At 49.2% G+C, this 16,369-nt stretch overlaps 1 protein-coding gene across 1 annotated transcript in view; it reads left to right on the top strand.

Moving 5' to 3' along the window:
* The window catches only part of CACNA1B (calcium voltage-gated channel subunit alpha1 B), a 1,447,778-nt gene that overhangs the window by 853,895 nt on the left and 577,514 nt on the right, over positions 1-16,369 (top strand). The window contains exon 11 of the mRNA XM_030207102.1: positions 10,101-10,310. Within this exon, the coding sequence (XP_030062962.1) occupies positions 10,101-10,310 (210 nt within the window). The remainder of the gene's footprint in view (positions 1-10,100; positions 10,311-16,369) is intronic.

Genomic DNA, 16,369 nt, shown 5'->3' on the forward strand with positions numbered 1-16,369 from the left:
TACCAAAAGCTGGAAATGCACTGATATCGAGTAGGCCTCCACTGCCCTCAATATTGGGTGTCATTAGTGCCTGCTTGGCCAAGCATCCTCAGACTTGACATCAAGAGCCCATGAGGATTGTGCTTCGTCCTTGTCAGCACCAAGGGACTTCAGTGCTGTGCACGTGGCATTGAGTGAAGGCAAAGAAGCATCAGCACCGGGCCTCTTTGAAGCATAGTGCCAGGAGCTCTGGGTTGCTGGTGTCACTGGTACCTGAGAAGCATCGGTGCTTTGATGACCACTCCCCCTCTGTGGAAGTGGTTTCCAGTGCACTAGTCTCTCTGACCTCTGGGACCCTGCCTCCAGCTCATCTCCATCTTCTTCACAGCCTGCCATTGTGCCAACAGTGATTCCAGCCATGCTTTTACCAATGCCTTCCCTCGAGGAGTATCTGAGGGACATGTTAGAGGAGGAGTTGGATGCATCCTAGCTTGGCACGACACTACAGTATTGAGGATGCCAGTTCCAACTATGTTGCTGCTCCAGCCCATTCTGGAAACCCATGCTCTGCCTGTTTGGTCGCTCACCAACACCGGTACCCCACTGGGCATCAGTTTCGGCTCTGACCAATGTGGTGCTCCTTTCCAGCACATCAAGTAGGGAGTAACCCCAGAGTCCAGGGTGGAACCATACCTCAGTGCTCTCGACCAGAGCCTGGCCAGGCATTCTGTAGGCACAGGCAGCTGCAGACTCAGATTTCCCATGAGGAATATTTATCTGAGTTGGTGTCAGATCGCTCTTGTGGTGGACTTCTGTTGTGTTCTCGAGGGCCTTGGCATCCTGTCAGGTCCTCGAGGCAGGACTGGAGTTCATGAGCCCTTGGGCCACTGCTGAGGAGCGGCAGCGGTAGGCAAGACCACCTTGGAACTGGATACCCCGAAGAGCAGTACTGGAACTCTGGACTGGAGTAGTACAAGGCAGGCAACTAGAACAGATGAAACAGGAACAGCTTCACCTGCACTTAGCCACCGTTCCTCCAGAGTTGAGCTCCGAAGTGCAGGTGGCCGGCAGGACTTGCAGGATAAGGCAGGAACTGAAAATCCAGAGGACCCACCTTGGGTCTGGGATACACGAGGGAGACCAGACTAGGAACTAAACACAGACAGTGTGCTGCTGCACAGCCACTAGCAAGACCCAGAAGACAGACCTAGGAACACAAGGCGTACAGAAGCCAAGCAGGAGCAAGGACTAGGGCAGCATACACACTAGGCAGAACAGGGATCCGGGAATACCCACAGGGTAAACCCTCTAGCTAGGTGGAGACAAGATACAGGAATAACCACCCAGGAAATACACACTAGCTAGACAGATACAGGATTCAGGATATACACTCAGGATATACAAGCAGGGTAGGCACACATGCTAGGCAAGGCAGGACTTAGGGTAAAGAGAGAAAACCAGGAAGAACAGGCCAGGGGTCTTGGGCTGGCAGCAGAGCAAACAGAGTAACCAGGAATAACAGGCCAAGGGTCTTTGGGGCAGACAGGAGAACAGACAGAGTAAACCAGGACAAAGGCTTCACCCCAACCCAGGGTAAGCCAGGGACAGAGGCTTCACCCCAACACAGGGTAAGCCAGGAACAGAGGCTTCACCCCAAACACAGGGTAAGCCAGGAACAGAGGCTTCACCCCAAACCCAGGGTAAGTCAGGAAGGACCCACAGTCCACAGACAGAGGCTTCACCCCAACTCAGGGTAAGCCAGGAAGGACCGCAGTCCACAGACAGACAGTGGCAGGGAAGACCCCCCACGGAAGGACAACAGAGACACAAACACAGAAAGAAGCTGGGCTGGAACCCAGAGAGAGGCTAAGCAGTAGTGTAACAGACACTTACTAACCGTACCTTGGATGCAGCAAGAGGAACAAAGTTCAAGAGGAACCCTTCTCTGAGGGAACCCAGACGGAACTCAGGAAGCAAACCGGGACTGGGACCCGGACTGGAGTCAAAAAGCAAACCGGGACTGGGACCCGGACGGGCGTCAGGAATCAAACCGGGGCTGGGACCCGGGCTGGCGTCAGGAGCTTGACTGGAACTGGAACTCAGCACGGCCTCAGCATCTTGGCTGGAACTGGAACTTGGAACGGACTCCGCATCTTGGCTGGAACTGGAACTTGGACTGGACTCAGCATCTTGGCTAGCACTGGAACTCAGAGCGAACTCCGCATCTTGGCTGGAACTGGAACTCTGAACAGGAGCTGAACCGGGACTGGGACCCGGACTGGAATCAGAGTCTTGACTGGAACAGGAACTCGAGGCACCCTCTGCCTCCTGACAGAACTTTAACTGAGGCTTGGCAGCAAACACCCTTTGGACAGGAATCTGAGGCTTGATCTGAAGCGCCACTCGAACTGGCCTTAGGAGCTTGATTGGAGGTGCCCTCTGGACTGGAAGCGGAGGCTCCACCTGAACCACCCTTCGGACTGGCACCGGAGGCTTGGTTAGAAGCCCCCCTCGAACTGGACTCAGTGGCTTGACCAGACGGGTCACTTGGACAAGAACCGGAGGCTCGACCCAGAGTGCCACTTGCATAGACCTCAGAGACTCCGTCAGAAGCACCCCTCGGACTGGACTCAGGGGTTTCAAAGGGCATGCCACTTGAATGAGGACTGGAGGCTCGGCCAGGAGCGCCACTCGAGCAGGAATCAGAGGCTCAATCGAAAGCTTCCCTCGGACTGGACTCGGAGGCTTAAGTGGAAGCGTTTCTTGAAGTGGAAGCGGGGACTCGGTATGAAGCACCCCCTGGACTGGACTCAGGCGCCAAGGTGGCAGCACTACTTGGACTGGAATCAGAGGCTTGGTCCGACGTCTCACACGGCCTGACCTCCGAGACTGCTGAGGAGCCCTGAGCGGAGAAATCCCACAGCGCCTTCTTTCGGCCTTAGCCTCAGGAGCTGGACTGGAACTGGAACTCTGACCCGGAGCTGGACCAGGACCACTCATCCACCTCCTTGCCGCATGGGCCTCAGGAGTATTCTGCAGAGCTGGATCTGAGAGAAGTTGGAAGCGGTAAAGGAAGAGCTTCGTAGAGGGATCCATAGCAGAAACTGGGTCTTCAAAAAACCCTCGCCCAGAAACGCGCTCTCTCTCTCCGCTGCTGCGTCAGGAGTATCTTTCAGGGCTGGATCAGACAAAAGTTGTACCTGGTAATCCTGGAGGGTCATTAACGAATCCAAAGAAAAAATCAGGTCGGAACTGGGATCTGAACTGGAATCAGGAGCTACACCGGGGTTGGAACCCGGATTGTCCATAGGGAACGAAGTCATGGGCAGGCAACCCACCTGGACCGATGATCTTGCCGGACTCATGGCCTTTTGCATTCTGTTGCGTTCTCGAGGGCCTTGGCATCCTTTCAGGTCCTCGAGGCAGGACTGGAGTTCGTGAACCCTTGGGCCACTGCCGAGGAGCGGCAGGCAAGATCACCTTGGAACTGGATACCCCGAAGAGCAGTACTGGAACTCTGGACTGGAGTAGTACAAGGCAGGCAACTAGAACAGACGAAACAGGAACAGCTTCATCTGCACTTAGCCACCGTTCCTCCAGAGTTGAGCTCCGAAGTGCAGGCGGCCGGCAGGACTTGCAGGATAAGGCAGGAACTGAAAATCCAGAGGACCCACCTTGGGTCTGGGATACACGAGGGAGACCAGACTAGGAACTTAAACACAGACAGTGTGCTGCTGCACAGCCACTAGCAAGACCCAGAAGACAGACCTAGGAACACAAGGTGTACAGAAGCCTAGCAGGAGCAAGGACTAGGGCAGCATACACACTAGGCAGAATGGGGATCCGGGAATACCCACAGGGTAAACCCTCTAGCTAGGTGGAGACAGGATACAGGAATAACCACCCAGAAAATACACACTAGCTAGACAGATACAGTATTCAGGATATACACTCAGGATATACAGGCAGGGTAGGCACACAGGCTAGGCAAGGCAGGACTTAGGGTAAAGAGAGAAAACCAGGAAGAACAGGCCAGGGGTCTTGGGCTGGCAGCAGAGCAAACAGAGTAACCAGGAATAACAGGCCAAGGGTCTTTGGGGCAGACAGGAGAACAGACAGAGTAAACCAGGACAAAGGCTTCACCCCAACCCAGGGTAAGCCAGGGACAGAGGCTTCACCCCAACACAGGGTAAGCCAGGAACAGAGGCTTCACCCCAAACACAGGGTAAGCCAGGAACAGAGGCTTCACCCCAAACCCAGGGTAAGCCAGGAAGGATCGCAATCCACAGACAGACAGTGGCAGGGAAGACCCCCCCCACGGAAGGACAACAGAGACACAAACACAGAAAGAAGCTGGGCTGGAACCCAGAGAGAGGCTAAACAGTAGTGCAGCAGACACTTACTAACCTGACCTGGCCTAAGAGCATAACACAAATGCACAGGCACTGACTGCAAGCACAGCACTTCCTTATGAAGGCTCTCACTGATGAGTCACCAGCAGTAGGACAGAAGCAGGAAGTACACTGACCCCAAAGAGAGGCTTGACACACATAGGAAGTGAGCCCACAGGAAAGACAAGCAGGAACCATCTTGGAAGCTGGCACAGAGCCGGTGGCAGCCATCTTAGATGCTGGCTCCCTAGAGAGGCATAGCCCACACAGGTGAGGTCTAGTGAAGCAATCAGGTTCATGCTGGAAGCAGCCAGCACACCAGGACAGAGACAAGACTAAAACAAACACAGACAGAAGCCAGCAGAGCTGCTGACCCCCAGAAAGAAGGTAAGGCTGAGGGTGGTCACGGCCACAGACGTGACAACTTCTCAGAGGAGAGATCCCATATTCTACCTTCAAACCCCTCTGAACCACAAGAAAGGATAAAATTTACCCCAATGGAACTCTCCTTTGTGGATGTTTTGAGGGAAATGGCAGAGGCCATTCTATTTAAGTTGAAGTTCGAGGACAAGCCTAGGGCAGAAATGTTGGATGTCCTTGACTTTGACTTCTCGCTGAAGGAAGCTGTGACAGTGCCCATTCACAACATCTTCAAAAATACACAGATGAAGAATTGGGAGACCCCCACTTTCTATGCATGTGGTACCTAGGAAGGCAGACTCCATGTATAGAGTCCAGAAGGCTCCTAGATTTGAGAAGCCACAGCTGCCACATTACTCCATGGTGGTTGAATCCATTCTTATATGAGCCAGAAGTTTGAGGACCCATGCCTCGGCTCCCCCAGGCAGGGATACTCTCACTCTGGAATCCTTTGGGAGAAAAGTTTTTCAAGACTGAATGCTTATTTCCTTCATTCAGTCTTACCAGCTCTACATGAGCATCTACTAGAAGTTCTTGGTGAGCTAGACTTTGCATACCCTCTCTGACCAGAGAAAGCCGCACAGCCTCAACAGATTGCAAATAGGCAGGAGTGTTGAAAGCACATTGCTCGGGTCACATTTGACACTTTTGATGTGGTGTCCAAACTTTCCGCCGTAGGTATCGGCATGTGCAGACTTTCTTGGCTGTGTGTCTCGGACCTGGAACCAGCTGTTTAGGAAAAGCTAATGGACATCCCTTGCTGAGGTGACAACATTTTTGGGGATAAAGCGGAAGAGGTGGCAGACCTCATAAAAAAGAGAACTGACACCATCAAATTGTTGTCTTGGCTCATTCCTTGTGCAGTCTCTACCACTCAGAGATTTTCAGGTGCAGGACATTGGAGCACCTGCTACTCTCAATGGTATAGGTTCACTCCTTTGTCTCATCCTCAGCAATGGGAAAGGTGGCCCCTTGAAGCCTCAAACTGGTGGGTTCTCCAAATAGTTCAGGAGGGTTATACCCTTAGTTGGCATCAACTTCGTCCAAATTGACCACTGAGAGTGTCAAACTTCAGCTGTCAGCATCTGGAGGTGCTTACAAAGGAATCTCCTCCCTTCTAGAGGCCCTTGCAATTGGACCCATTCCACCAGGGCAGGAAGTGAAGGGATTCTATTCCAAGTAATTCCTTGTGCCCAAAAAAACAAGAGGATTTCTTCCCATCCTAGACCTAAGGGTCCTGAACAAATATCTGGTCAGAGAAAAGCTCAAGATGATTTCCCTGGACACCCTTCTTCCCATGATTCAGAGAAATGACTGGCTATGCTCTTTGGACTTAAAGGATGTTTACATTTACAACCAGATATGTCCCAGTCACAGGATGTATCTCAGATTTTGAGTAGGGAAATACCACTACCAGTATCACATTTAGCCATTTGACCTCACATCCACTCCCAGGGTGTTTACAGAGTGTCTTGCAGTAGTCACAGTGTCGCTATGCAGATTGGACGTGCACGTGTTTCCCTATGTGGATGATTGGCTGGTCAAGAACACATCGAAGGAAGGTGGCTCAAGAATCAGTGCAGAGAACCATTCAGGTGTTGGAGCTGCTAAGGTACATTATCAACTACCTAAATCCCACATGATCCCAGTACATCAATTGGAGTAAATTGGAGCCCTGCAAAACACAGTTCAGGCTCGAGCCTACCTGCCTCAGGTGCAGGCGGATGCTCTCATCTGTATCACTACTGAAGTTCAGCACAGCCAGCAGGACTGTGCTGAACAGCTCGGCAGATGATGAAGTTGTTAGATCACATGGCCTCCACAGTGCATGTTATGCTCATAGCATGCCTCCATTTGCAAGCTGTCCAGTGGACACTACCTTACAGGTATCATCTCTTTCACCTCATAGTTAATGAAATCACTTCTCTGGTGAACAGTTCGGACCAATTTAACTCTGGAACTTCCATTCTAAATTGCTTCTCCCCAGAAAATACTGAGAACAGATGCATCCAATCTGTAATGGGGTGCTCATCTGGATGGGCTTCATACCTAGGATCACTGATCTGCTCAGGAGACCATCTTTTCATCAATCTCCTGGGGCTCCGGGCAATTTGGAGCTCTCTAAAGGCTTTCAGAGACTGGATGTTGAACCAAATGTTTCTCATTCAAATGGAGTCAGGTTGCCATGTACTATGTCAACAAGCAGGGAGGTACATGTTCCGTCCTCCTGTGTCAGGAAGCCATTGGGATGTGGCAATGAGCATCTCATCAGGGGATGGTGCTCAGAGCCACATACCTGTCTGTTGGACAGGCAGAGCAGGGTGATGCAACCATGTAAGTGGTCTCTCAGCATGATTGTTGCCTGCCAGATTGTCTGAGAGTGGGACACCCCCTTGGGTGGACTCTCTGCCACTCATCTCAACAACGAAATCCCTCAGTACTGCTCCAGACTCAGGATACATGGCAGGCTAGTGTTCAGATGCCTTCCTCCTCCAGTTGGGAGAGGGCCTTCTGTGTGCATATCCTCCAAATGTTTCTGATAGGAAAGACTCTGATGAAATCCAGGCAGGACCAGGGATCCATGATCCTCATTGCGTCTTATTGGCCAAGGTGGATCTGGTTCCCTCTTCTTCTGGAGTTGTCCTCAGAAGAACCATAGAGATTGAAGTGTTTTACGACCCTCATCACACAGAATGAGGGGTCTCTTCTACATCCCAACCTCCAGTCCCTGGTCCTCATGGCCTAGATGTTGAGAGCATAGAATTGTCAGCCCTCCAGCTCCCTGAAGATGTTTACAAAATCTTGCTGACTTCCTGGAAAGATTCTACAAAAAGGTGATATTTTATAGTCGAAGAGGTTTGCCATCTGGTGTCAGGGCAATACTCCAGATTCTCTCTTGTCCTATACAAAAACTGCATAAATACCTTCTACACCTCTCTGATTCTGGTTTGAAAAGCAACGATGTAAGGGTTCACCTCAGTGCAATTAATGCTTACCATCACTACGTAAAAGGTAAGCCCATCTCTGTACAGCCTTTAGTTGGTCGCTTCATGAGAGGTTTGTAGTTTACAAAGCCCCCGTCAAACCTCCAATGTGTCATGGGACCTCAAATTCATCTTCACCCAGCTGATGAAAGCTCCCTTTGAGCCACGTGATTCCTGTCATCTGAAGAACCTGACCTGGGAAGGTCTTGTTTTTGGTGGCTTGCAGAATTGGTGAGCTTCAGGCCCTAGTAGTGGATCTGCCTTACATAGTGTTTCATCATGACAGAGTAGTTTTTCGCACACATCCTAAATTTCTTCAATAGGTTATGTCGGAGTTACATCTTAACCAGTCATGTGTCCTGCCAACAATTTTCCCGAAGCCTCATGCCCAACCTGATGAAAGTGTGCTGCACACCTTGGACTACAAGAAAGCCTTAACCTTCTATCTGGAATGGACTAAAGCCCATAGACAGTCAAACCCAGGTTTTTGTTTCTTTTGACCCAAACAGGATATGCTTTAGTCATCGTTATATGCACTTTATCCAACTGGCATATCTTTCACTTACTGCCAGGCTGGGCTGACTCTGGAGGGCCATGTTACAGCTCACAATGTCAGAGCCATGGCTGTGTCTGTAGCCCACTTGAGGTCAGCCTCTATTGAGGAGATTTGCAGAGCTTCATTGCGTTCTTCAGTCCACACATTCACATCTCATTATTGTCTCAAGCAGAATACCCGGTGTGATAGCTTGTTCGGACAGGCAGTCCTGCAGAATTTGTTTAGAGTCTAGAATCCAACTTCATTCTCCTAGGCTCATTCTTTTCTGTTCCAGGTTGCACATTCACAGCAAGCCTGTTTTTATTTTTAGTGTTATTTGTTCTTGTTGATCTTGCTATTGCAAGTCCCGATTGACCATTGTTTGTTGTTTTCAGTGAACCTGGTTGCTAGAGATTCCCATTCATGGTAATCTATCCTTCCTTGGAAAAAGCAAAGTTACTCACCTGTCACGGGTGTTCTTTGAGGACAGCAGGGTATAGATTACTACATACCTCCTGCCACCCCTGGGAGTTTTATTCTCTATGCTTTTTAATGCAACTGAAGGTTCTGCGCAAGTTGGTCAGGCAGGACAGCACTTACACATGCATGGTGCGGCACTGCCAAAGGCTTCTTTTTTTCAGGAACGCTGGGTGACGTCTGTTGGTGCCATCAGCCATTCATGGAAATCTGTGTCCTGCTGTCCTCGGAGAGTGCCTACTACAGGAGAGTAACTTCACTTTATTGAAGACCTAGCACTTTATTGAAGATCTAGATTGGAAACATTCCTTTCCCAGGATGTGTTGAGAGACACATGTTTCGAGCAACTTTTATGCAAATTATACATACTCAAAATCTGATCCTGTAGGGGGGTTTCAGAGAAGGGATACAGGAAGTTGTCACTCTCACTGATGGTTACCAGTGAACTGCTTTTTTCTGATGTTAAAAGACTATGGAAAACCTCCTTAAACTAGTTTCCTAAGAGATGAAGGGACCAAGTGTAAGCCGGCTTCAGTGGATGCAAAATCACATAATATCACCAGATACCAACTGGGATTGAATATTCAGGAATCAGTGCTGAACAGTGGTGCTATCTAGTTAATGGTGATATTCAGACCGCTATCCAAATAGATAATTAGATAATGTTAGAACAGCCTTTTTGCTGTTGTAACTATGTCCGATTAGCTATCTTGTTAACGGTCTGAATATTGCTACTAACCAGATAACCTCAGGCTCCACAGAAACTCCACCTACGGACTGCCTTGGCACTGTTCCTACAGTGCCAAGGCAGTCAGAGGGAATATTCAGCAGCATTATCTAGTTATTGCCAATGAATATTCCTGTGGCTGACACTTATCTTATTAGTAGCACCTGCTAACCCAATTAGTGCCTTTGGATATCTGTTGACCAATTTCTAAGAGTGACCAAATATTGAATTCTATTTAAATGGGAATTTGTCAGGTTTTAGAAGGAATGCGCTATCCGCTGACATTCACTGGACTGCATGTATGTATGATGAAAGGACAGTTCATTGTAATAAGTAAAATTCTAAATTCTTTTAAGCATCACTTGAATTGCATAATGTATAGTATCCCTCTGGGCAACTACTGCATGCCAGTCAATGGCATCTGCATTTGTGTGGTTGGTGCTGTACCTGTAGTGATGCTAATCCAGAAATCTGAGCCTAAACCTGTCCTAAGCTATAGCAAGGCAGCAAAAATGCTACCTAACCTTCAAAAACTCCACGGCCTAATGTGCTAACATTCCCTACTTTGTTCTCTTTTCGGAACTCAGGATCTCCATTTGCCCGAGCCAGCTTGAAAAGCGGGAAGAACGAAAGCTCCTCCTACTTCCGCAGAAAGGAGAAGATGTTTCGCTTCTTCATACGGCGTATGGTAAAAGCACAGAGCTTCTACTGGTTTGTCCTCTGTGTGGTTGCACTGAACACGCTGTGCGTCGCTATAGTGCACTATGGCCAGCCACAGCTGCTGACTGATGCCTTATGTAAGTACTTGAGCTCTTTGTTCAGTGAACAGGCCATTCATCTGCTTTTTTGTCAAGATCTTGTGACTGTTAGGATGCATGGCAGCAACACAATATCTAGGATTATTTACACAATTGACAAGTTCTTAATCAATAGTAGGACAGAATCCATGATGGTGGGGTCAAAAGCAGTGATTGAATTCAAAAATACATGGGATAAACACACATGTTGTCTACATAGAAAGAACATGTAGTCAGTCAAAATTAAATGACCTTCACACTTAAAACTGGGCATAGAGGGGAGTAACCTGCTGGTCTTTATCTTTATGATTTCCCATCTTACTATGTTACAGTTACTTTCAGAAGATCAGGAGAGATAGGGAGGACAGAATTAGAATTGGGTGCTGGAAGAGAAGGGCTTAGATAAGAGCAACTTGCCCAATTGAAGGTGCTCACTTTTCTGTACTTGTTCTGGATATTTGCAAGGGGGGCATACACAGGGAAATGTGTGGGTTGGACATAGGCAAGGCTCACACTGATGCACGTATCTTACAGAATGCTTGTTTTCCTTAGCTTCTGCAACAGAAGAATCCAGAAACTAGTGGGTTGTATCCATCTTCCAGCATATGGAGATAGAGAACACTGAACTGAAGGCAGTGCTACCTCCATCAGTTAGTATATCTCTATCTCCAGCAGGTGATGGACAGATTTTTACCAGCTCCTGAATTCTTTGCTTGGGAAACTCCTATGCTACGTGTGACCAGTTTAGTATGGGGGTTTTTGGCCTGTGGTGTCATCTTTGGAGGCATATTTGGTTGCTGGGTCCCTGTCTTACTCCAAGATTTTCCTTCTTCCTGTTGTTTTTTGTGAGCTGTTCAGGCTAGCCATTATTAGGAGCCTGGGGTACCTGTGTGGCTGCAGGCTGCCTTTAGGAGACTTTGCTACTGCTGTGACACATGGTACATGGGGTGAGTGATTTTTTTCTTTGTATTCCCTCAGTGAGCGGTACCACGCATGGATGGAAGTGGAGACTGTAAAGCGCTGTTCCCCATGTGGGAAATGGCGCTCAGCCCTGAGCTTGTGCTCTGACGGGTGTACAGACGGTTCCAAGGAGGAGCCTTCTTCATGTTTGATGGAGTTAGCTCTTTCCTGTGCAGACGGCTCGGCCGTGTGTGCCATGTTTAAACTACCGCTGACGCGGCCTCTGCCTCGGAGCATCTGATTCTCTCCGTGTGGGCGGCTCCCGCTAGTGAGATTGGAACAGCTTCAGTGGTCTGGGGGTGCCCCTAGTTTATTCGAACTCCATTCCAGGGTAGCGGTGGGGCCTGGATCTTCGGGGCCTATATGATGAAATGCTCATTTCCCCACCATCCCCCAGCTCCCATGATGATGATGAACCCAGAGGGGTCTCTGGGAGATTTGGGACATTCTGTTCAGCCCCTGGTGCTAGACCCCATGCAGAAGAGGAAACTGATGGACTCCTTGGCTGAAGTGGCATCATTAGGGGCCGGTTCCCCGTCCAGGTCTTGTCTGAGGGCTCGGTAAGGCCTTCTAAGATAGAGGAAGAGGAGGAAGGAGAGATCCTTTCGGAAGAACCGGATGACCCTACCGCCATCAGCATCTTCTACAGAGATGAGTTGAGGTGCCTTGGAGGCATTAAACATTTCAAATCCCAAAGATACGGCAGCCTCTATGGTAAATTTGAAGATGGCAAGCACCCGGAGACTGGCTAAAGCATTTCCGGTCTATGAAGCTATCCAAGAGCTGATTACTGCTCAGTGGACTGATCCAGATAGTGACCTTAAAGTCACTGAAGCCATGGCTAAGCTATAACTGGTGGGCACGGACCATCTGGAAAAGTTCTCTCTCCCTAAAGTGGATGCACTGGTGACTGCGGTCACCAAGAAGACCACTCTCCCAGTGGAGGGTGGAGTAGCTTTAATGGATATGTAGGACAGACAGCTGGAGGCTTCTTTGAAGCATTCTTTCGAAGTGTCCGTTCAGACTCTCCAGGCATCTGATTGTAGTTTGTACGCTACCAGAGTGTGTCTTAGCTGCTGCAACAATCTCTGGATCACGAAGTGAATGATGCTTCTTTGGTTCCTACTTCTTTGATGCATGTGGAAACGGGGCTTGCCTATCTAGCAGATGCCCTGTATGATCTGGTAAGGGCCTCGACTAAGCAAATGGCTTTAGCCGTGACCTCTCGACATTTGTTGTGGCTTCACTATTGGGCGGCAGATATGGCATCCAAGCAGCATCTCACTAGGTTACCCTTATGGGGTAAGTTGCTGTTTGGGGAAGACTTGGAGAAGATTGTGAAAGATTTGGGAGATTCCATATCTCAGAGACTACTGAAGGATAAACCTAAGTCTACCGTGAAAGTGGGGCCATTGTGATCTCAGTTTACGGAGGCACATCGGTACAGACTGAGTCAGGCTACAATGAACTTTCAGTGCCCTAAATTCCAGCAATGCTCTTTCTTTCGGACAGATAAAAAGATGGGGCACCAGTCCACTCTGTGGGTTATCGTATAGGAGGTTGGTTGACTCTCTTTTACCACGAATGGGCCAAAATAACTTCAGACCAGTGGGTTCTAAATATTGTCAGAAATGGTTACAGGCTAGAACTCTGCTTGCCCGTTGCAGAATTTTTCTTGGAGTGTCGCTGCACTACAGCGTCCAGACTAGTGGCCATAGAGACCACATTGTGTTCTTTGCTGGACATGGGGATGGTCATTCCTGTGCCTCTCCTAGAGGTTCGTATGGGTTGGTACTCCATCTATTTTGTTGTGCACAGAAAAGGGGGCTCCTTCTGTCCCATACTCAATCTCAGGAATCAGTTCTTGAAGGTGCAGCATTTCCTCATGGAAACCCTGAAGTCAGTGATTGCTGCAGTCCAGCCAGAGGAGTTTCTCATGACACTGGATCTCAAGGAGGTGTACTTGCATATTTTGATTTGGCCACCACAGCAGCATTTTATACGGTTTGCAGTGCTGAGGCATCACTTTCAGTTTCAAACTCTGCACTTTGGTCTTGCTGCAGCACCTCGGACTTTTTCCAAGGTCATGGTAGTAGTGGCAGTGGCTCTCTGGAAGGAAGGGATACGGGTGCATCTCTGTCTCGACAACTGGTTAATCCAGGTGTCATCCACACAGGAGAGTGGACTGGTCACCGATCGAGTCATCACACTTTTGCAGTCCCTGGGCTGGGTGATCAGCGTTGCAAAAAGTCACCTGATTCCATCTCAGTCTCTAGAGTATCTGGGAGTTTGCTTCAACATGTTACAGGGTTGAGTGTTCATACTGGATGGCAGGAGGGCCAAGCTGCACTCACAGGTATGCAGCCTGATGCATTTATCCAGCCCTCGAACCTGGGATTATGTTCAGGTGTTGGGGTCTATGGCGGCCACCTTGGAAGTAGTACCGTGGGCCAGGGCTCACATGTGCCCTCTGCAGTGCTTTTGTCTGTCCAGATGGTCCCCAGTGTCACAGGAGTACCTGCGACGGCTTTTGTGGTTGCCCCAGGCGAGATGCAGCATGACCTGGTGGCTACATGACTCCAACTTGCAATGAGGGATGCTGTTGGACTCCCCACAGTGGATCATGGTAGTAACAGATGCCAGCCTCTCTGAATGGGGAGCTCATTGCCTTCAATGGTACACTCAGGGGAGTTGGTTGCGGTCAAAAGTGACTTGGTCCATCAATCGATTAGAACTCAAAGCAGTAGTGAATGCCTTACTGACATTTTGGGAGTTGCTGGAGGGCATGGCGGTCCAAGTACTGTCCAACAGTATGACTGTGGTGGCTTACATCAATCGGCAAGGCTGCACACAGAGTTTGTCTCTGGCCATTGAGGCGAGTCGTCTACTACAGTGGGTGGAGGAACACCTATATTGCAGGTCAGGACAATGTGCAGGTGGATTTTCTCAGCCGACATCTTCTGGATTCAGCAGAATGGGAATTGTCCATGGAAGCATTCTTTCTGATTTGCCAGCAATGGGGCATGCCAGAGATGGACCTGATGGTGACCTGAGAGAATGCCAAGGTGAGCAAGTTCTTCAGCAGAAGATGACAGTTTGGGTCCGTGGGGTTGGATGCTCTGCTGCAGCCGTGGCTTCAGTGGCGCTGCTCTACCTATTTCTGCCTTGGCCTTGATAGGTCGCATTCTACACCACATCGGTCGTCATGAAGGGCTGGTGCTGCTAGTGGCTCCAGACTGGCCACGCTGTACTTGGTATGTGGACTTAGTCATCTCCAAATGGACAAATCCATGTGACTACCGGTGACTCTAGATCTACTGCATCAAGGCCCAGTTCGGATGGAAGATCCCTCACGCTTTGGACTTACAGCCTGGCCATTCAGAGGATGAGAGTGAGGAAAAGGGATATTCAGCAGCAGTTATAGCTACTTTGCTTCATGCCAGAAAGCGTTCAACCACTACAGCATATGCTCAGATGTGGCACACATGGTGTTCAATACGCTCATGGTTTCCTTTGATGGCATCTGTTGCCCACATGTTGGCCTTTCTGCAAGATGAATTACACAAGGGGTTAGCCTATAATCTGGATGTCTCAACGCCACCTGAAATTAAACATGACCAAAACCGAACTTCTCATTTTTCCCCCCAAATCCACCTCCCCACTCCCCCCGTTTTCTATTTCTGTTGATGGCTCTCTCATTCTCCCTGTCTCCTCGGCTCGAAACCTTGGGGTCATCTTTGACTCTTCTCTCTCCTTCTCTGCTGACATCCAGCAGATTGCCAAGACCTGTCGTTTCTTTCTTTACAACATCCGTAAAATCCGCCTCTTTCTTTCCGAGCACTCTACCAAAACCCTTATCCACACCCTTGTCACCTCTCGTTTAGACTACTGCAATCTGCTTCTTGCTGGCCTCCCACTTAGTCACCGCTCCCCTCTCCAATCAGTTCAAAACTCTGCTGCCCGTCTCGTCTTCCGCCAGGGTCGCTTTACTCATACTACCCCTCTCCTCAAGTCGCTTCACTGGCTCCCTATCCGTTTTCGCATCCTGTTCAAACTTCTTCTACTAACCTATAAATGTACTCACTCTGCTGCTCCCCAGTATCTCTCCACACTCGTCCTTCCCTACACCCCTTCCCGTGCACTCCGCTCCATGGATAAATCCTTCTTATCTGTTCCCTTCTCCACTACTGCCAACTCCAGACTTCGCACCTTCTGTCTCGCTGCACCCTATGCCTGGAATAAACTTCCTGAGCCCCTACGTGTTGCCCCTTCCTTGGCCACCTTTAAATCTAGACTGAAAGCCCACCTCTTTAACATTGCTTTTGACTCGTAACCACTTGTAACCACCTGCCTCCACCTACCCTCCTCTTTCCTGTACACAATAATTGATTTGATTTGCTTACTTTATTTTTTGTCTATTAGATTGTAAGCTCTTTGAGCAGGGACTGTCCTTCTTCTATGTTTGTGCAGCGCTGCGTATGCCTTGTAGCGCTATAGAAATGCTAAATAGTAGTAGTAGTATAAGTGGTGGCCCTTGCTTGCTTAAGAGGCTACAGCATCCATATGTAGTTCATTTCCTGAAGGGGGCTCTTCATTTTTGTCCCCTGCTTCATCGGCCGTCTCCACCTTGCCACCTCAATCTGGTGCTTAGGGCTGTGCAGAAAGAGCCCTTTGAACCTTTGCGCTCAGCGTCAGATAAGGACCTTACATTGAAGACACTGTTTTTTTGGTGGCAATGTCTTCAGCCCGGCGGGTCTTGGAGATTCAAGCCTTGTCATGTCGGGACCCTTATCTGCAATTTTCGGAGGCGGGTGTGACACTGCATACAGTTCTATCTTTTCTACCAAAGGTCCTGTCAGCTATCTCAATCAGCCACTTTTTCTTCCTTTCGCAAGGAAGATTTTCCAGATGAGTTTGCGAAACTCCGTCTTTTAGATATGAAGCAAGTTCTCATGCGGTACTTAGAGATGCCCAGTGAGTTCTGACAGTCAGATCATCTTTTTGTTCTTATTTCAAGGCCTCGAAGAGGCACTGTGGCATCCAAGGCCACGATTGTGTGATGGCTTAAGGAGGCAATTGCTTCGGCATATATTTTGGAT

This window comes from Microcaecilia unicolor, chromosome 6 (assembly GCF_901765095.1).
Source record: "Microcaecilia unicolor chromosome 6, aMicUni1.1, whole genome shotgun sequence".
Lineage (NCBI taxonomy): Eukaryota > Metazoa > Chordata > Amphibia > Gymnophiona > Siphonopidae > Microcaecilia > Microcaecilia unicolor.